Here is a 21045-nt window from a genome sequence, read left to right as displayed (position 1 = left end):
ATGTAAGGCTTTATTTATTATCACGATAGAAAACAAATGTATAATCAATTACCAGGGCATGTGTTCCCATTGAAGATTCCTCCGTCGCTAAAAGAGTATCAGCTGCCGCGTAGACTTTGGAGGTCTTTGCTTTATCCTTCTCTGGTTCATCAACAGGCTCCTCTTCCTCCCTACTCCTCAGGCCCTCATCATAATCTCGCCCTCCATCGTTGTAGTCTCGCCCTTCAGACGCTAAGGGGCCGTGCTCTTTAGGTCCCCTGTAGGACATCGTCCTTACTACTTCTCCAAGAATATCCAACTATAGACATTCAGAGTAGGCCTTCTAACGTTACCTTATTTTTGACTTATCAGCAATCCTGCTTTTCCATTACTTTCAATTCGTGGTTTCTTTTTATATCAAACGTATGCAATTCCCCGTACGTTGCGGACACGAAGGAGGTTCTATAGCGACACGTTGCCTAGCAACGAGACCCGATGAATGGGAGGAGCCTATTTTGTTCAGTTTTTCTTTTTAATTGAATGTCTCGTTGTCGTTGCGTACATGTTGTACTAGCAGTGGACCATAAGGCCAATGCTAAATTCACTTTAAATACGTCATATTTGAAAGAAAACGGGACAAACATCGATGTACTTGTTGCGTCTGTCATTGGCTCCTTAAGTGTTTCCGGGTTCACCGGCGACGTCACAACACCTGATATCAGTTGACGGTCCGCTGATGGTGGTAGGTTCTTGCAAAATTACAACTTTTTGGCGAAAACTTCACCCAAAACGAAAGGTCAGTTGTTGCTTTATATGTGCTCGATTAATATTTAGCACGAGTTAACTTATAGGTGGGAATGGGTTTTAATCGCCAACCGGTGCGATGTAGCCTAGCCTGCTCGGTGGATACAGAATTTCTCAATCGACTCTACAGCCAGTAGCTAGAAGTGGTGATTTCTCTAAAACTAGCATCATCCATATTAATACGTTTTGAAAGCAGTATAAACATCGTTTATTAATTTGAATACTGGACATGTCAGTACTGTGACTTTCAAGCCTTCAGTACCAACTAGCTAGGATACTCTTCAGCTGATCCTGTGACGCGCCAAGTCATTATCACATGATCTATTGTACTATAAAACCGGTTTGTTGTCCAAACCCTTAAAATAATTTAACCTTTCATGACCTTTCTGTTTTGATAAACCTGATTTGGGTTATTCGGTCACATCTCATTACAGTTCAGTTTGTAACCGGTGGTGTTTGAACCTCTGACGATGTGGACCGACAAGCAGAGGGGGATCCGAGTGTCCCAAGCAGAGCTCTTATGTACGAACTCCTGCGGCTACTACGGAAACCCTGCGTGGCAAGGCTGTTGTTCCAAGTGCTGGAGAGAGAGAAACCGTCAAGAGGAAACGAAAAGACAAGAAACTAGGTGAGTTCCATGCAAGAATTGTTTTTGTAATAATTGTGTATAGGGGCCTTTTGATCTCGTCAACACGTTCTAGTTAGAGGCAGATTGGAGCTCAATTTGTATGAAACTGGTATCTTAACTTATCACCTTTGCCCAACATGAGTTTGGAGGATGCTTGAGGGAATTCTTAGATTGATGATTATGATTAAAAAAAAAAAAAGCCAGGGGGGATGGTAGATTTGTACTTTTAGGGACAGCTCATTTGTGCTGATGACAGCGCATATGGTGGGAGACCAACGGTGTGATTATTATTATTATTATTATTATTATTATTATTATTATTATTATTATTATAATATGTTTTTGGGGATAAAATAAGAGCGATGACTACTGTCATGTCATTGCTCTTATTTTATCCCCAAAAACGCAGCTGATCGGACGCATCACACAATTCGGAGATATGCATCACATTTAAGGATTTTAAAAACTGATTCTTATTCTTTTTTTTCAAAAATGCATTCGGCAGAGAAGGGAGACTAGCGTTGCTCACGGGTTGGAATGAAAGGAGGAAAGGGGACAGAGTTGCCTGCGGAAGCGATGTCTGAGATGCTGAGACAGCCTCACGCTACCAGTACACTCGTACGGTGTGGAATGAGAGCTTGTGAAGGCACTATTGCGCAAGTACGCCTGCAATCTTGCGCAATAGCATACTGCCCGAGAATGCAGTATCGCTATCAAATCTGTCCCTGGGGAAAATAGCGTTGCGCCAAATTATAAAAAGGAAACCGCTATAATGAAATAGCGGTAATATTTCCACATTGGGAAGGGGGATGATTTTGATCATTTTAATTCCAAAGGGGGATGCCATCCCCCCTCAACTCGAGTGCTGGATGTTGCATTGATTCCATTTGGCTCAATTTGAATCAGTTAATTAATGCTCAGCCCTAAAGTTGTCATTGTTTCTCACTTCTAGCCAGAGCAGCGATGGAGGAAGTCTCTCCTTCTACAAGTTTGAGGAGAAGAAGAGTATTGAGAAGGGTAGCCGGGTCAACACTGTGAGACGGCTTTTCTGGGGCGGCCCCTCGTCGCCCAAACCTAAAGGTATTCCCATCCACACCTTAATATTATGGTAGCTCCCTTACTACCTAAATATTGAACGGCTCATATAATGCCACCAGGTGTGGTAGTCCCCTCACCACCTACACATTAAGGCCCTGTCCACACGGAGCCGAAACGGGCGAAAACAATCCGGTTTAGTTTTATGCGGTTCAGGAATATCTCTGTCAAGACGGAATTATTGCGAAACCGCATTGAGCTGTAGAAACGCTGTAGTAAATATTCAAGGCGCTGGTTTTCCACAGAAAAAAGTTGAGCGCATCAAACCAGCGCGCATACAGCCTGCACGCTGTATACAAACATTCAGTCATGAGGAGATTCAACCTTTTAAATTGAGTATAAATACTTTTTAATGTACAGTTAGTAATTTAATTTATCAAGGGGCTTTATTTAATGCTACAAAAAGAATACAAATAAAATAATAAATAAAAAATTCAATGCAACTCTGATGTCCCCCAGCTGGTGGGGGGCTAATGATGTCATCGTTTGAGTTCCAGGCGTCCACTAGGGTTGCCGCGGTGTGGACATTTTCACACCGAGTCAACACCGGTATAAACGGTAATAACTTTGAAACTAGGTCAACCGCTATCTTCTCCGTCAATTCTCCTCTCACACTCGTTGACAGCGTCTGGCAGCGAGCCAATTCTCGGTGACGGCGTCTTATAACGTTCTATATATAATAGTATAATATATTTTACAGTATATATAATATCATTGCCAAAAGCTCTGTGCGCCTCCGGATGGCCGGAGCACGGGGAGCTCTCGCAGGGTTTGTTTACCGGCGTTGATATGGTTACCGGTCTTATGTGTTCCAACGGTTTATTAGGTAGCCTATCTATTAGGTTTGTATATTTTTTTTATTTATGAAAAGACGCATCAACAATAAAACAGTGCAAAGACCAACTGCAGAACTTTTCTTTTAATCAAATAGGCCTAATGATGAGGGCGGCTTTCATGCTCGTCTTGTGCAACCCTAGCGTCCACACGAATCCTTACACGAAACCGCATAGGTTTTTGCCCGCTCCGTCCAGGCGGTCTGCCGAAACGCACCAGACAATTACAATTACGGTTGATACAAACTTTGACACACCGACGGCAGTCAACCATGCAAGGCGACAGCCAGCTCGTCAGGAGCAGTTAGGGTTAAGGGTCTTGCTCAGGGACACATCAACACTCAGCTAGGAGGAGCTGGGGATCGATCTAGCAACCTTTCGGTTACAAGACTGGGGCCTAAGGTAAGGCTGGGCGATTAATCGAATTTTGATCGTGATTTCGATTTGAGCGTCAAACGATCACAAAATTAACATAATCGAGTTTATCATGTCTATATTTTTTTAGATAATGTTTTATAGAAAGGGCAAAACAGCTGGATACATATCTGTATATATTTTTAGACTGGAACATTTTCTTTTTGACCATTTTGTGTATTTTCTTAAGTTCTCAGTTACGTTTTTTTTTGGGAGAGACATGCTGAATAAAAATTGAAAATCGAGTATTAGAGATTGGCGCAATGTTTGGCTTCCATGTTATTGCCTTGGGGGAGTGAGTTTCGCTTCCAAATCTGCATTTTTTAACTACTAATATTGCTAAAAATAGCACCAAACCTCTGCAGTAGCATGACTAGGGTCCCTACACATAAAACAAAGCACCAACAACTTAGTTTGCAAAGAGTTTATTTATAAATGACTGTTTTACAAGCATTACTGCGTAGTGCAGTGAAGTCTAGTTAGTAGAGATGCGCAGATGAGCTGTAATGTCATCCCGATTTTGAGTTGCACGTTCGGAAATGCTTTATTTTTGCATTGCAGCAATCTTTGTTGATATGGATGCTTGATCCGATTTGCGTTAAAGGGCTTGGGTAAAGGTGTTGCTGCGTTGTCTCTACAACAGAGACAATAACGGAGCGATATCAACATGAGCAGTTCTAACTGGAGAGACGGTGAAACCCGCGAGCTGCTGACCATCATTGGAGAGAAGGTGATGAAGTCGCATTTAACAAAGACATTGAAAGATGGTGCGATCTACGAGAAAGACGCAGAGGAACGTTCCTTCGTGCCAAGCTGCGACCGAACCAGCTTGGCAGTGTAAAAAGGCCTAAGGAGAGCTCGCAGATAGGACCGTCCTATGCACCGAAACTTTTTACAATGCAACGAAATATTTAAAGAGCATCAAGCTATCATGCATAGCTTATAGTATATTAGTCAGTCATTTGTATTAGGTTAAACAAGGATTTGATAACGTTTTTAATTTAAGGACCACCCACAATTGGTCTGGCCCATCCACAACTGGAATCCTGGCGCCGTGCCTTTCCAGCATATGATTTCAACAATGTGTGAAGCAGAGATTTCAGATGCAGGGAGATTATAGAAAAATAATTTGTCAGTTTGCCGTTTGTCTAGTCAATATGTTAACCTACTTATTATTTATTTATTTATTTCAACCCCGCCCTGCCTGCAATTCCTCCTCCAAGAATTACTTTTTTCACACAATCAACCCAACATCGCAACGTCGCATTACAAGACCTCGTCTCGTCGCCGACTTTTCAAAATGACTCGCAAATTTGTCTTCTACGAACTAATCGGGGCAAAATCTGGCTGAAATCGTGTAGTCTGAACCAGTGTTGTTTTTGGCAGGCATTTTAGATTTAGTTTTAGTCTTAGTCTTTTTGACGAAATGCTTCTTAGTTTTAGTCCCATTTTAGTCATTTCTATCTTTGAAAGTTTTAGTCTAGTTTTAGTCTGACGAAAACTCAAAAGGTTTTAGTCTAGTTTTAGTCCGCTGCTAGCACCGCTGCTAGCACCGCTGCTGCTGCCATGGTGTTTGTGTGTGTGTGTGTGTGTGTGTGCCTCGTCCACCAGCCTCTCTCTGTAGTGTATGAGTGTGTGTGTGCCTCGTCCACCAGCCTCTCTCTGTAGTGTATGGGTGTGTTCGAAACCGCGTACTTGCTTACTACTCCTACTAACTATGACGTCAAATTGAGTATGCAGTAAGCGAGTTTTAGGTAAGCGAGTAGTATCCGAATGTCTTCTACTTCCGGAAAGATTTTGAGTAAGCATCGACAGCTTACTAGACGTACTCAACTGCCCCAGAATGCACTGCGTCTATTCAAAAGAACAGTGGAAGCAATGGCGCTAAACGGGGAGCCGCAGCAGCAGTGCTTTTAATAATTGTTTAATAATTGTTTTTAACATATCACCGCAAATCCTTAGGTTGAAGATGTACTGTGACGTTAAATGTGACGTTTATATATTTATTTATAATATTTATTAACGGCGCCCGGCCGGTAGGTTATTGACACGTAATTTTTTTCACGTCATCTGAGGTGGTTAAGTAAGGACGGTCTTCTGAACGTCGATTACTCAATCATCATTTAAGGATTCGAGAAGTAAGCCAAATATTTAGTAGGTAGTAAGCAGTAAGCAAGTACGCGGTTTCGAACACACCCATAGAGTGTGTGTGTGCCGTGTGCGTGCAGGCGCAGCTGCGCGCGAGCGAGGCTTTTAGTGTGTGATGGGGGCGTGACTGTTAGGACAAGCAGCTGGCTCCATTTCTGATGTCTGAGCTCTTGATTGACATTGCACGCATATTATAGTTGGCGGGAAAAAAGCATGTTTTGAAACTTTGTTCGTCCACTCACTAACAATTTAGTCTCGTCTAGTTCTCGTCTGACGAAAATGTCTACATTTTTCGTCACATTTTAGTCTTTATATGGCTTTGGTGACGTTCGTCTTAGTCTCATTTTCGTCATGGAAAAAAGGGGTCTGACGACGTCATTTTCGTTTTCGTCTTGCCTGACGAAAACAACACTGGTCTGAACCAGCCATAAGCAAGCAGTAGCAGCGCCATTGGGCGAATTCCCTATTAGACCAAACGAGACTCGTAATGGTAGGAAAAAACAATAGTTTATTAAATCATGTGATTGTGATGTAGAAAAAAATTGTGCTTGCATGATATGGAAGCCTACAGCGATCGTTAGTTAACTTGTGTGGTGGTGCCTTATCATTTGTTTACCCATGGGCCATGGCAACGCGATTGCTACCTGCTGTAGTACTCTCATTGGCTGAATCGATGTGAACGTTTTAGACTCAATCAATCTAAGGTCGCGGAGAGACGAAGCTCTGTTCGTTTGTATAGAAACAATATTAGGCCAAAACATTACTAAGAAACGAAATAGTTCATCAATACAGGCTAAAATAAATTATTTTTATTTTTAATGAAAAGTGGGGTGGCCATTGGCCCCGTGGCCTCATAGGTTCCGGCGCCTATGTGCTGAATTGTTGCGAGAGTTGAATGAAGTAGCCTACATGATGATCCCATTGGTAACAGCAGAGCAAGATCCGTTTATGTTGCTTAAAGACAAATGCTGCATACTAAGCTTTCAGCATTTTACAGTTCAGATTTTCCATCATCAGCTACAAGATTGTTTGCTATTTTTATTTTTACCGTTATTACACAAATATAGGACCACAAATGTTAAACGTTAGGATGACTCTTTATTCTATACGGTTTACATAGAAAACGATTGTGGTCCGAAAATTCCCGCCACAACTCCTTATACACAATACATCGAGGTTAGCCCATGGGCGGAGCTTGGGGGTGGCTTTCGGGACTGAAGCCCCGAATCTCACGTCAAAAGCCCCGGATCTTTTTTAAGCTTTTGAAGTTATGACAACCCTGACATGTTCCCTCATGTTTCGACTGGTAGTCCTTTTATCACCTCTTGAAATTTATTTTATTTTCATTTTGAAAGAAACGCATGGAAGCAATGGAAAATGTCATCTCTCGTTCGGACGTTTCTGCCAGGACGTTTTGTTATAGTAGCCTCAGGGTGTGTAACAAACATTACCATGGACATTAGAAATTATTTTTCTAAACCAACATCCAGTCATACCGTAGCAGCAGCAGCCCCTGCCAATGACCTGTCAAATGTTTCAGGTCAGTGAAAAATTACATTGATGCGCGCTGGCTGGGAGCAGCAGTGCTTGTGCTAGTGCTAAATAGCCTGCTTCGGCTAGCTAGGCTGCTATGATAATTAGTCCTTTCACAAAAAATAGATTACCAGCGTTGTTTACAGCGTTTATGTCAGAAATCCGTTTTTCTGATTGCGATTCTGTCCCAGCCAATATTGTACGGTGGTGTGTGTTACCAATTGTTACCTTAAATGAAATGTTGAGGTCCACTGAATATCATGAAGAGGTAAAAAAAAAATGTACGGTCATTTTAAATTCAAACTTTAACGATTTAGACAAGAAATGTACAGATATCGCGTTGCTGCATTCGCTGTTTTGCCAGCAGCCAACATGTTAACGATGTTACCGACGATGAGTGGCTGGTAGGGTTGAGCACCGAAACTCGGTTCCAGTAGGGAACCGGTTCCGACGTAAACGGTTGTAACGAGATCGAATGGCGTTTTTTAACGCCCCCTGCCCCACCCCATGGTGTTGCGGCGTCAACTTGCGTTAGTGCTGGGCGCTATACCGGTTCACACTAAATAACGGTGTGTATTTTCGTTAGGATATGATTTTTTTATATACCACCATACCGGTGCATTTGATTACACAACGTTCGGAACGTAGCGCTGCGCGACACTGTTTCAGTCGGGACCCTTTTCAATGTTGCGCGAAACACGCATGGTACAACTACGACTTTCTTTATAGGTCCATGACTGCGAGGCGTGGTATTTCAGGCCACCTGGTAAAAGAGTGTGTCACGGCTTTCAAACATATAAACCATAAAGCCTATGGGCGCCTCGAGACTCGGGACGGACTTGTCAACGCGCTGCGGCATTGCTTACATGATGTTGTTTTGATTGAAGATCGGCAGGTTGTAGTGGGTGAACGGTAGAGCTGTAGCGACACGTCGACGAAAAATGCGTCGACGTCAAATTTCTCCGTCGACGTCAAATTTCTCCGTCAACGATTTTCGAGGACAATGGACAACAACACAGAGAACACAGTTCGCACTTTGCTGAGTCTGTTGCTTATTTGGATATATGTTTACCGTTTAATGGGAAAGAAGGCTCGTCGCCTTTATTATGTCCGTGGTCGTCGCATGGACTATACGTCATCCAGCTCAGGTTACGTAGCCGTGCGTGTGCGCGACTGCGCGTGTCGGCTCATTACCATCTGTACCGTAGCGGCCCGTACCGTAGCAGCACACCTCTCCCAAGTGGCCAAATTGGCCCGGCCTGGCCAGACTGGCCACACTCACACTGGCAGAGTTGAGCACGGCTGGCCTTTCATTTTGTATAACAGTGAAACTATTTTATTTATTTTTATTTTAACTTTGTGTAAAGCAGAAGGTTTTTTGCTGTGCAAAACTGTTAGAAAAAAAAAAAATTGGTATATTATTAAGAATTTTTTGGTATTTATTTGAGATACATTATGGTTTTTATCAATCGAGCAACAGAAATAGATAACCATCCAATTAGTCATTAGATTAGTCGACTAATCGATGAAATAATCGCCCGATTAATCGTTTAATAAATAATCGTTTACCCCCAGCCCTAGTGAACGTGTGTGTGTGTGTGTGTGTGTGTGTGTGTGTGTGTGTGTGTGTGTGTGTGTGTGTGTGTGTGTGTGTGTGTGTGTGTGTGTGTGTGTGTGTGTGTGTGTGTGTGTGTGTGTGTGTGTGTGTGTGTGTGTGTGTGTGTGTGTGTGTGTGTGTGTTGCGAGCGAATGTACTGAACTTTCTGTTCAAATCCAAATAAACAAATCAAAAACAGTCGTTATTCGCTTCAAATACTTTTTCTTTTCAAAACTTGGGAATTAATACAGCGCGGTACAGAGCGGTTGAAAACAATGTTGGCGTCTCCTGTGGCTGCCTTGCGCACCTGAGTTACCGTATTTTCCGGACTATAAGTCGCGTTTTTTTTGTAGTTTGGCTTGCCCTGCGACTTATATTTCGAAGCGACTTATATGCCAAAATTGTGCGTACATAATCTTCGGCCGCAAGATGGCACCGTTATTCATGAGGCCTACAACTGAACGCTGCAAGCCTACTGCACCACCGAATAAATTATATTCTCGTCGTCATCGTCCTCAATGTCCTCCGGTTCAACCAAAGCTACCCCAGCCTTATCTGCAATGTTGTGCAACATAGCTGTCACACATATCACAGCGCATGACTTGGCCGGCGAAAACTGGAGCCCTCCGCTGGACTTGTGAGCGCAACTTCCACCTCCCGATCGTGCGCTCAGGTTTAGGACCGCGGCGCATACCCGTCCGGTGGAATCCGAATTCGGTATGTCACTGAATTCGGTATACTCTCAGAACTACGAGTGGGACCGACACACCTATATTGCTATTGCAATTTTATTCAGTCTCTCCAGACTAAACGTTCTTGTTTAAATGTTTAAAAATAAATGCGACTTATACACCGATGCGACGTATATATGTTTTTTTCCTCGTCATGGAGCATTTTTTGACTGATGCGACTAATACTCGGGAGCGACGTATAGTCCGGAAAATACGGTATATTACTTGATATGACTTTGGCAGTAATGTTGCGCCATGATGTGTGCCTGCCTGCTTTCAGCGAGTAATTAATATTATTTGTAATTATCTTTTAAAAAGATATTTATCAGTCACAGCAGCCTCTTCGGGTAAGTAGCATGATTCAAAGACACTTTGAATGAGGAAAATATTTAGGAAATAAATAATTGCATTTTAAATTAAATATGTAATTCTTAATAAATAGTTTCAGTAGTTTTAGTTATATAAGCTAAAATAATTAGACTACTATGCAACTGTATTAGTAATACAGAAACATGAGTAATAAAGTATTACCATGTTTCTCACCAAAAACTAAATTGACTGTTTCTTTATTACATTTACATTTGAACGCATCATGACAACCTCAACACATCATCACGCAGCACATCTGAAACTTTATTTACTTTTTAAGTAGCTTGTATGCTACTGATTACAACACCGATTTCACTATTGGATTACGATTTTTAACTGACGGGACTAGCGACAATGTCTGTGTGTGCGATTACCGCTCGTAGTTTGAGTGGATGATTATAACGGGCCCGTCTGTGGTGCGACAGGAGAAGGAGGAGACAGTCTTTTCAACTCGGAGACAGTCGAAGGTACTGCATTTGGTCTTTATTTGATGGACAATGCTAATGTGCTTGGCCATTGAGGTTGTGTTCTCCCCTTTACAATAAATGATTTTCGCCCATTCAGCCATCCTCACGAGCATAGTTAACTGCCAGACTTCACTTGTTTTACTTGTAATACCTGTTTGCTTACAATTCCATTCAAGAACATTGGTGGGCACGCCGTAGTGATTGGATTGATTTGATATAAATGCCGTGACGCGACTCGAGGGACACAACATTACGTTACAGGACCTACAAGACAAAAAATATAATGAATGAACGACGGGACTCGGATGATTTTCGGGTTTTGAAAAAAGTGGAACCGGGTCTTTGATAGAACTGGGTAACGATCCCCATCCCTAACCATGAGTGCGAGTTCGATTCAGTGTTAATTTCGTTGACGAATATTTTTCGTCATATTTTTCGTTAACAACCTTTTTTCCATGACTTAAGACGAGACGTTGACGAGCTAAAAATGATGATCTATGATCTTTGATCATAAAAACTATGACAAAATGTCAGTTTTGTTTTCGTTGACGAGACAGGACTAAAATGTTAGTGGTGTGCTATTTGGACATTCAAAATGCACGATATATTCCAATCATTACCCTCCCGTAAGGTTCTTATGCAACTGTTCACTCTTCCAGTAAATAGGACGGACCTTAGCTACGACTTGGCAACGGGAGGTGTAGTCCACTCAGCTATGAGCTAACGTTATGCATTGTACATATTTATAATTCGAAATTCGTCCCAGCTTTTATACCACAGATACTCTAGGGCAGGGATGCCAGGTTTACGGCCCGCGGGCCGGACACGGACTGACTGTATGTCACATCCGGCCCGCAGGTGATAAGGGGAGAATATATGTATTTATTTCTATTTTTTATTTTTATTTTTATTAATATTTTTATTTTTTTTGGAATCCGGCAGTTGGTGTGCAACTGCTGCTGGTCTATTACGATTCAATAACTGTTCATCCCCCATTCTCCATTGCATTTCGAAACGTGTTTAGAAAACACGCTTGTTTCATTAAAATGTATTCATCAATTAAGGCCGCCACCAGGGGGCGCCCCCAACACTTTTGCCGCCCCCAACGCATTTGCCGCCCTACGCGATCGCCTAGTTCACCTGTGCAAGCCTTCAATAAATAAAATAAAAGTAATTAACAGTTTACACTTGTGTTATTAATAGGAAATGTTTTTTGTTGGCACCTAGTCTATTTTGTTGCATTTCTCATTTATAAATGTAGGCTACTTGCATGGATAGGAAAATGTTAAGTTCTTACTGTGTGACACCAAACGCGACGGGGCGACAGGATCCCATACAAAGTGACCGTATAGACTAGGGTTGCCGCGGTGTGGACATTTTCACACCGAGTAATACGCTTGTGTCAACACCGGTATTACCGGTATAAACGGTATTAACTTTGAAACTATAGGTCAACCGCCATCTTCTCCGTCAACTCTCCTCTCACACTCAGTGACAGCGGCTGGCAGCGCGCCAATTCTCGGCGTCTTATAACGTTCTATATATAATATTATAATATAATTCTATATATCATAATATCACGGCCAAAAGCTCTGTGCGCCTCCGGATGGCCGTAGCGCGGGGAGCTCACGGAGGGATTGGGCTTTGCGGGGTTTGTTTACCGGCGATGCTATGGTCTTGTAAGGAAGCACGTCAATTCTCGGCGTGACAATTCTCCCGCACAGAGCAGAACTGTGGCCTATTCTACACATTTTAATTTTCTTAATTATAATTATATTATTCATTTTTACTGAATTTGTTTTTTATTACGAAAAAAATAAATAAAAAACTTGGTGTTGCCGGTGTGAAACACCGGAGTAATCGGTGTTGGCCTCAACACCGGTAATACCGTATACTCCGGCAACCCTAGTATAGACGCGTTTTGGGGGAATTTTTCGCGAGAGAAAACGGCGTTTTGATTTGTCGCGCCACACTTTTGCCGTGTACAGGCGAGCGCATTCACGAGAATTTGTCGCGCGAAAAATTCGCTCGAGTTCAAATATTTGAACTTTGACATGAATTTCGCGTGATGACAGCCAATCAGCGTTTGGTGTGAACACAGTTAGAGGGGAGCTGTCTCCTGCTTTAGGCTATGTAATTGTAGGCCTCATTGTGAGGCTATTTTGCGGCCAATGAAATTAATTTTTGATGTCTAGGACTTCAAGCATAATTTAAAATAGCCTACCTATCCATGTGTTGAGGCAGTGTTTGGCCTTTTCAGGCCTTTTCAGGCCTTTTCAGTCCGAAAGTGTAATCCGGCCCCCTGAGGTCTCTCTTGAAAAACATCTGGCCCCCTGACCAATTTCACCCTGGCATCCCTGCTCTAGGGTCTATAGCATATAACCGCGTTGTCTGATTACAGTTAAATTCATTTTTCACAATTTACCGGCTCTCGTTTTGAAGAAAATCCCTGCGCCATTTGTTTCAATGGGAATCGCCATGGTCTATACTTTCAACATAAGGTGTACTTTGAAATTCGTCCCAGCCTTTATACCCAAGATACTATAGGGTCTATAGCATATGACCACGTTTTCTGATTACAGTTTAATGCATTTTTCACAATTTAACAGCTATCGTTTTGATGGCTGAACAGACAAGAGTACTAAAGTGTGACATCACGTTTCCATAGCAACCGATTTTCGGTTCTACGCAATCCAAATGAACAAGGGGAAATCCTATGCCACACTAACCTTTTATAGAAAAGGAAATCATTTTTTGCGAATTGATTTGTGAGTTTGCTTTACCAATGCTGTAAGTAATATTTAGAATAGATTGTCTTCATATAAAAAAAAACTAAACTAACGTTTACGAACTTTTCCTTTTGAAATTTATTTATTTTAATTCTGAAAGAAACGACACATGGAAGCAATGAGAAATCCATCTCTCGTTCGGTTGTTTAGAACTGAAAATTCGGTTTCCAGGACAACGGGACGTTTTCACTTTAGTACTCTATTTGAGTGGAACAACTCAGCAGGTGTCCATATATATGGGTTTAGCCTTATTGAACTAGTTTAAAAAGAGAACATTTTGACAAAGTAATGACTAAAAGTTGACTAAAATGTAAGGAATTTTCGTTGACTAAAACTACAGAGGAAACAATGACGAAAATCGGACTAAATCTAATAAGCATTTTCGTCAAAAGACTAAGACTTCGGCTCGATCCCAATACTTTGCTCGTTTCAAAATCTCAAAACCAGTTTAAAGGTAGCATAAGGGGGACTGCTAACATCCTCTCCAAATCGAGATTATCAATGGGCACACTCAAAGCGCTTCAGTTCTGACTTGCTCCCACAATACCTTGCGAGAAAACGGAAAATCAAGAGATATACTAGACAAGATGGAGGGCGAAAAGATGCGAGAGGATTGGAAAAACACAAATGTAAGTGTTTTCTCTGTAATTAACTATTAATTATTTTATTAATTATACTCTGCAGCCCGGCCGCGGGCTTCGAAGCCCGGCCGCGGACTCTCGGAAGATCTGGATATCATACGACATGAGCCCGGCAGCTCCCCGACCGTGGGCTGCACGACCCCGGTCCACGGCCGGGCTGCGGAGCCCGTGATCGAGCTCTGCAGCCCAGCCGTGGACCGGGGTCGGGTGAACCGGCATCAATCTCGAAATGAACCGGCATCAATCTCGTCGCGTCTGTATATACACGCCGTCGACGTCTAATGATGACGTCACAGGGTAGGGTTGTCCCATTTGGTAGAGAAGAAGGGTAGATGTAGGGGATTGGTTAGGGGTAGCAATGAGCAATGAGACGTAGGGTTGAGACAATGAGAAAAGAAACGGGATTGGGCCTAAATCTAAAATAGCTGACAAAATTAACTCTGGTTCGATTACAGGAGAACACAGAGAGATGATGCGATTTCAAAGGAAATTTATTTTTTCACCCGGGCAGCGTCGGGTGCACCGGTGCGACCTATAAAAAATATTAGTCGCACCCTTAAATATTTTGGTCGGACTCTGGAGCCCTGTAAGTTGTTGGTGCTTCGATTTATTTGTAGGGACCCAGTCATGCTACTGCAGTGGTTTGGTGCTATTATTTGAAATATTAGTGGTTAAAAAAAAAGATTTGGAAGCGAAACTCGCTATCCCAAGCCAATAACATGGAAGCCAAACATTGCACCGTGCAATCTCTATTACTCGATTTTCAATGAAAAAGGTATCTTGATGGCTTATTTGATGGGTTTCCTTGCCAAAACAATGACCCTGGGTTTAATTTTCGCCGGATTTACACTTTAAGGTAGCCCCCTCACCACCTAAATATTAAGGTAGCCCCCTCACCACCTAAATATTAAGGTAGCCCCCTCACCACCTACACCTCAAGGTTTTCCCCTCACTAGCTAAACATTAAGGTATTCCCCTCACCAGGTAAACGTAGGGGTCACTCCCTCACCACCTAAATCTAGGGGTTATTCCCCACTACCTCGCTGATGCATGGGGGTTGTTTTCAATTAAGTAATGAAGCTCCTTTGTTGTTTCAATATCTAGAGTCGACAGAAAGCCATTCCAACTCCATGAAAGCATTTCAAGGCCTTGAGCCTGGGGACTTCACAGGCTTCCTCAAAATCCTTCGAAGCCCTCCATCCCAGCGGCTGCAGTCCCGCTGCACGGCTTTCCTCAACACCATCGAAGCCTATCATGTAATAATGAAACCAGGCTTCCTTTAAAGTGCCACTCAACACTCGGTAGCTAATGCCTCTTTTCCACCGACAGCACCAGCTCAACTCGTCACGACTTAGCATTGCACGACTTTGTTTTGTTCCAGGCACGTCGTGTTTCCATATAGAATAAAGTTCCTCTTCAACGTTGGTGGGTCGTCATAGCACGCATGCGCGAAACTGGGCTCAATTTAGAATCGTATAATTCAATCTGAATGTCCATGAAATTGAAAATAAATTCAATCAATTACACATTTCTTGATGTAGACTATAAATTGAATTAGACAAACTATGCCAGGGTAATTTCACAGATTTAGAATTTAGTTACTTTGAATCCCCTACAACTTATGTTTCTAATGGCGCAGTCAGGAAAGTCATGAGAACTCAGTTTATTTTTTATTATGATCAGTCATGCACACGGTACTGTCTGAGGTATAGAACATGAACATTATGGGGCTTGACTTGGCCAACAACAAACTTCAGAGACATCACCCCCTATAGGGAACTTGTTATGGAAATTGCTGTATGTTCATTTAGTTATGAATGCTGCTGACTATTGTAATTTTCTACAGGATTTGCCAGTTCAAAAGCAGTCTGACCTTGTGCAGGACTTCTACCAGAATATGGCTGCTTACTTCAGTGAGTTATTCCAGATTTCTATATCCCCTTCTCACTGTTTGCCATTCATCAAATATATTTGAAGTACATGGTTTTCTTAGCAGGTTTCCCTGAGTCTCAAGTCCTTCAGATGATGGAGCACATAGAGAAGTTAATGATGACCCGTCTGCACAAATGGGTGTTCTGCCATGACAGTGTGGATGACGAGCAGAAGGACCTGGCTCTCCAAAGGAGGATACGGTCTGTATCATAGCTTCCACAACACTTTCTTGCACGTTTTTAAATGCCATGTTACGGTGAATAAATACAAATGTTGCCCACATTAGACTGTTGAAACGAAATCAAGTGAAGAATGACTGCCCTTGCAACTTTAAGGGGCTTGGTCAGGCTGGCCATTTCTAATATTAGTAGTACTGCTTCATATGCGCTTTGTGAAAACATCGAAGCAACAACAATGTATCTGCGAAAAGTTTACTGGAAAAGTTTCACCTTGGACGTTATGGAAAGCAAAGGAAAAATAATTGAATTCGACAATATAGCCTCAGGGCTCCAGACTGCAACCAAATGGTCGCATTTTGCGACCAAAATGTGAGCGTGCGGCTGAATTTTACATCTGGTTGCACATGTGTGACCAGTAAATGTGCCCTTTTTTTCTTCTGTTTTTTACACTTTAAACGGGGAAGGGGGGCTTCAATGAATTCGGAATCTGTAGCAGGCCAATGAGCGTGAGGAGGAAAGGGAATGGCCACTGTTAGGTGCTATTGTGTGGAGGGGGAGGGTCCTAGGGATTAAATGTTGAGTGTGCGTAAATGTCTCTGTGAGCAAACTATTGACTCGTTCTTCGGACCTGCGGCTAGTGTGCCAGAGCCAGAGTCCTGCACGGGTCTTATTTTGCAAACCCGCACCTGCCCGTACCCGCAATACTTAAAACCGCATCCAACCCGTTTTCCCACAGTAGCGTGAATTACATTCTGCACCCGACCCGACCCGCTATAAATTCATATCGACGCCCGACCCACGCCCGAAGGAAAATTAGACACATTAGTTGGAACGCCGGGGTATTACACTATGTTGTGTTCGGCCTGGTGCTTTAGATTGCTGTGCAAAAAAGCACATCATCCACTGTTGACGGCTTCAGTTGACTCCTCCGCTCCTGAATAACATATCCAGCACTGGAGAAGTCTCGCTCGCAATCGCAAAACCCGCGTCTGAACCGACCGAACCTTGACAGTACATTATTTTTCACACGTTTCATCCGAATTTTGCGGGTTACCCGTGGGGTACCCAGTCAGGACTTCATGTGCCATAAAGGGCTTTTCACACGGGAGGCGTTTGTCGCGCCTGCTGCATTCTCAATGGAGAGGCGAGCGGGCAGAGTGGAGGCGCAACGTCCTGTCAAGCAGCATGACAAGCGGGCGCACTCCCGTGAAACTGACGCTTCCGTGCTCGTCTAACGCATGTGCGTACACTTGGAAACGGTTGGTATAGATGTGAATCACAATAAAATGTGACACTGAATTTGAAACCGCACATTGTAATATCTGCATCTATTATCAAAATATGTATCAGTAATGCATAAAAAAAAAATGAGAATCACATTGGCATGTTGATTTACGGTGTGTGCCCCTAAGATTCCTGGTTGTGCCCCTAATATTTTCTGGAGAAAAAAGTTAGTCTGGAGCCCCTGAACTTCTATACACGGTGTTCATGACGTCCTAGGTCTATACTCTGGTGTTCATGACGTCCTACGTCTATCCTCTGGTTTTCATAACATCCTAGGTCTATACTCAGGTGTTTATGACGTCATAGGTCTATACTATGGTTCTCATCTGGTCTTCATAGGTCCCTCAACTGGGTGACGCCACAGATGCTGAGTGTGCCATTCCCTGATGAAATAACCCTCATCACAAAGGACCCGTATCTACCTGCTATCACAGGTTTCTGATTAATGGTATACATTTAGCAACCTTCTTAAAGCGGACATATTATACCACCAGGTGTGAGTGTGATTAGCCATTACAAGCCTTTTTGAAAATGTGCCGCTTCTGACATCACAGGTAGGCGTGTCCACCTAGATGTATGACGGATAGATGAGCAACATTTGCTACAGTCCACTGGGTAGACTGATTTATCCAGCACACAGCTAGGTGGACACGCCCACCTGGGATGTCAGAAGCGGCACATTTTCAAAACGGCTTGTAATGGCTTATCACGCTCACACCTGGTGTTCTAATATGTCCCCTTAAGCAAAACATTGCTGGTAGTTTTTAACTTCCTGCTCTAATCCTCACACCAACAGCCATCATCGAGATGGATGCCAAACGGGCGCCACAGGACAAACTGGCATGTGTCATCAAATGCAGCCAGCACGTGTTTGAAGCTCTGTCCACCTCCAACAGCGAGCCAGCCAACGCCGACGACTTTCTGTCGGGGCTCATCTACGTGGTTCTGAAGGCTAACCCGCCCCGCCTCCACTCCAACATGCAATACGTGATACGCTTTGGCCTGCCTCACAGTCTGATGGCTGGAGAGAGCGGCTACTACTTCACAAACCTGGTGCGTTCCTCACCCGTCTCCTCCTTCATCATGCTTGGAACAGGTCTGGGAGACCTAACCATTGTTCCCTCTGTTCTAGTCATGTGCCGTGGCCTTCATTGAGAAGCTGGATGGCTCCGCCCTCAACCTCAGCCAGGAGGAGTTTGACGACTACATGTCTAGCCGGGCCCCGTCCGGGCAAAGGGCGGCGGAGAGACAGCGGGGCGCACAGTCGACGCAGCACATTCTGGACGAGCTGAAGGTCCGACAGCAGCAGCTGGATCAGGGAGCCAACGATTTCCAGGCAGAGCTGCAGCAGTGGGTGCGAGAGGTCAACACTAAAGTGGATGAAGCGCAACTCCGGAGCGGCTTTATACAGAAGGACCTTAGGGCTCACTGTGGACTGGCCCAGAGTGCCTCGTCCCCAGGCCCAGTGTCTGGGGCAACACACCCACCAGAGGACCTGAGGGCTCACTATGGACTGGCCCAGAGTTCCTCATCCCGAGGCCCAGTGTCTGGGGGACAACAGGAGGAGGGCGTCGCAAAGCTGATCTAGAAGACGCAAACTGTTAGCTGCAGTGAGAGCCAGAATGCTGACCTTGTGCTCGAGGAGGATGTCAAGATTGTAAATTAGTGTTTTAATTTAGCGATGTGTGAGAAAGGTACCGTAACAAATTCTTAGGTACTTGAAATACAATTTGCACACACATTTATATTATTATTATTATCTCTGGCTTAGAAAATGCTTGTTTAATCTTTATATTGTGTTGCAAACCAAACATAAATGTCACCATTCCACTTGTTGATTGGCTATTGAAGGTTTAATTTCAAAGGCAATACAATTTAACGTAATGTATAGAACACAAGATGCATTCAAAGCCAGTATTGATATAAGTTAGGGTCATATTTTTTTTCCTTTCTTGTGATCAAGGAAAGTGCCTTAATACAAACTGTGAATCGGATGTATGGAGAATGCTTGAAACATATGTAATAGATCATAATTTATATAAAGTTTAATAAAATGAAGTTATCGTGCGTTGCGCACACAGCCTTCGGCGGTGTTCTGTAAATATTCTACAACACTCCGGGTGCTCTGGCGGGAGCTCTATATCTAAATAATATATCATACATAGATATCTATATCATATAATATATATTATCATGGCCAAAAGCTTTGCGCCTTAAGACGATATTAGGAATCACAAACGACTGTCGGGTTCTCCGACGTCTCTGGTTCTTCCACGTCCACAACATCAATCTGAAGTAGACTGATCCACGACATGAAGGGAAAGGGATTTTCCCTCGATTGTCTCCCGCCAAAGCCTCGTTTCCGAGGCAGCGGGCAGCGCTTAGGCACCAACGCCTCCTGCAGCGGGCAGCGCCGAGGCGGTGGTGCTTCGTGGTGGTAGTGCCTCGTGGCAGCGGGCACCGGGCACCGGGGAACATCGCCGTTCATTATCAAAATGAAGCCCCTTCTGTGAGAAGTGAGACACCTTCGCTGCGCGTCGGTGTCCTGTTCGCCCTGTCGGGGCTTATTTTCCCGATAATGACCGGCATTCTATACATTATCCCTTATGTTAAGTATTTTAAGAAGCTGCATTACCCTCACATAGCCACTAGGAAGAAGGATCGAACACTTAAGCTGCAATAACTACTTTAGCCACAGATAGCAGCACCTTTAGACAGGGGCGGAGCCATTACGTCACCCCAGCCACTCCCACTTGACGTCCTCTATCGGGTGAAAGTCGAAGTGAAGAGGCAGGAGATCAATAGGTTGACGGCGGAGAGCCACGGGGCCTAAGCCCGGGGGCTTGAAGTAGATCACAGTATTTTCCTCCCCACGCGTTAAATACAATTTCCTCCCTTAAGCTTCATAGTTTACCATACCGAAACATGCCTACTTTAACAAATAAAGTGAGTTAAAAGCAACCCGGGATTGGACTATTTTCTTCGAAGAATGCTGCAATAATTTGGTGACCCCCGATGTTTGGAAGAAAGTCCCGAGAATCCCGGCGGGCGCGACGCTAAAACAACTTCCACAGGCCACACACGTCTGAGGTAAGTAGAACCCATTGTCTTAAAGATTAAATCTGCAATAGGATTGGTTATAAGAACATTTAGGTGTAAGTTTGTTTTAGCCACCGTCCGGTCGTGCTGCTCCAGAGGCCTAGACCTCGACTTAAAAAGCATAACAACACGTGTAGATCAACGGTTGCAAGGAACTCTGAAGGCACTCCCTCCCCCCTTCTTTACACTTGAGTTGTTTTGAGTACTCGTCGTTAACGATCGTTCTTGGTACTGGTTGAGAGGTGAAGTCCTCCACTATCGGTCTCTGTATATATCGGGCCAAAATAGTATATTAACGAGAGTTATCTTTCACTTCTCCGCTGAGGCCGGCACGGTCTGTGTTCCTAAGCAGTAGCACCATAGCGGACGTTCGGAGTGAATGCTATCTTATCTGCCGATCCGCTAAATACCACCCTAGACTGCATCCTTACATTTTACATTCAAGACTGTTGGTATTTTGTTATTAAAGACGATGAATTATTAAGGTAAAAGACCCCCTGACCCCCTACGCTCATAAAGTCCC

General features: G+C 43.5%; 2 protein-coding genes across 4 annotated transcripts in view; one reads left to right on the top strand and one right to left on the bottom strand.

Annotated features, from left to right (window-relative positions):
- cfap251 (cilia and flagella associated protein 251) overlaps nt 1-537 on the bottom strand; it is a 76725-nt gene extending 76188 nt beyond the window's left edge. The window contains exon 1 of the mRNA XM_056593013.1: nt 53-537. Within this exon, the coding sequence (XP_056448988.1) occupies nt 53-268 (216 nt within the window). The 5' untranslated portion in view covers nt 269-537. The remainder of the gene's footprint in view (nt 1-52) is intronic.
- On the top strand, nt 502-19558 carry LOC130384700 (rab5 GDP/GTP exchange factor-like). 3 transcript variants are annotated; one of them, XM_056593018.1, is made up of 9 exons: nt 502-775; nt 1218-1411; nt 2364-2491; nt 15133-15284; nt 15875-15941; nt 16022-16160; nt 17763-17857; nt 18220-18476; nt 18556-19558. In XM_056593018.1, exons 2-9 carry the CDS (start codon nt 1254-1256, stop codon nt 19009-19011), a joined length of 1452 nt encoding a protein of 483 aa, XP_056448993.1. In that variant the 5' UTR covers nt 502-775; nt 1218-1253; the 3' UTR covers nt 19012-19558. The 3 variants fall into 3 exon arrangements, with proteins under 3 accessions (XP_056448993.1, XP_056448994.1, XP_056448995.1); XM_056593019.1 differs by having other exon boundaries at nt 539-721; XM_056593020.1 differs by having other exon boundaries at nt 540-775; nt 16025-16160.
- The last annotated feature ends 1487 nt before the right edge of the window (nt 19559-21045 follow it).

The sequence above is a fragment of the Gadus chalcogrammus genome, chromosome 6 (genome assembly GCF_026213295.1).
Source record: "Gadus chalcogrammus isolate NIFS_2021 chromosome 6, NIFS_Gcha_1.0, whole genome shotgun sequence".
Lineage (NCBI taxonomy): Eukaryota > Metazoa > Chordata > Actinopteri > Gadiformes > Gadidae > Gadus > Gadus chalcogrammus.
This window is presented reverse-complemented; position numbering and strand designations above follow the sequence as displayed.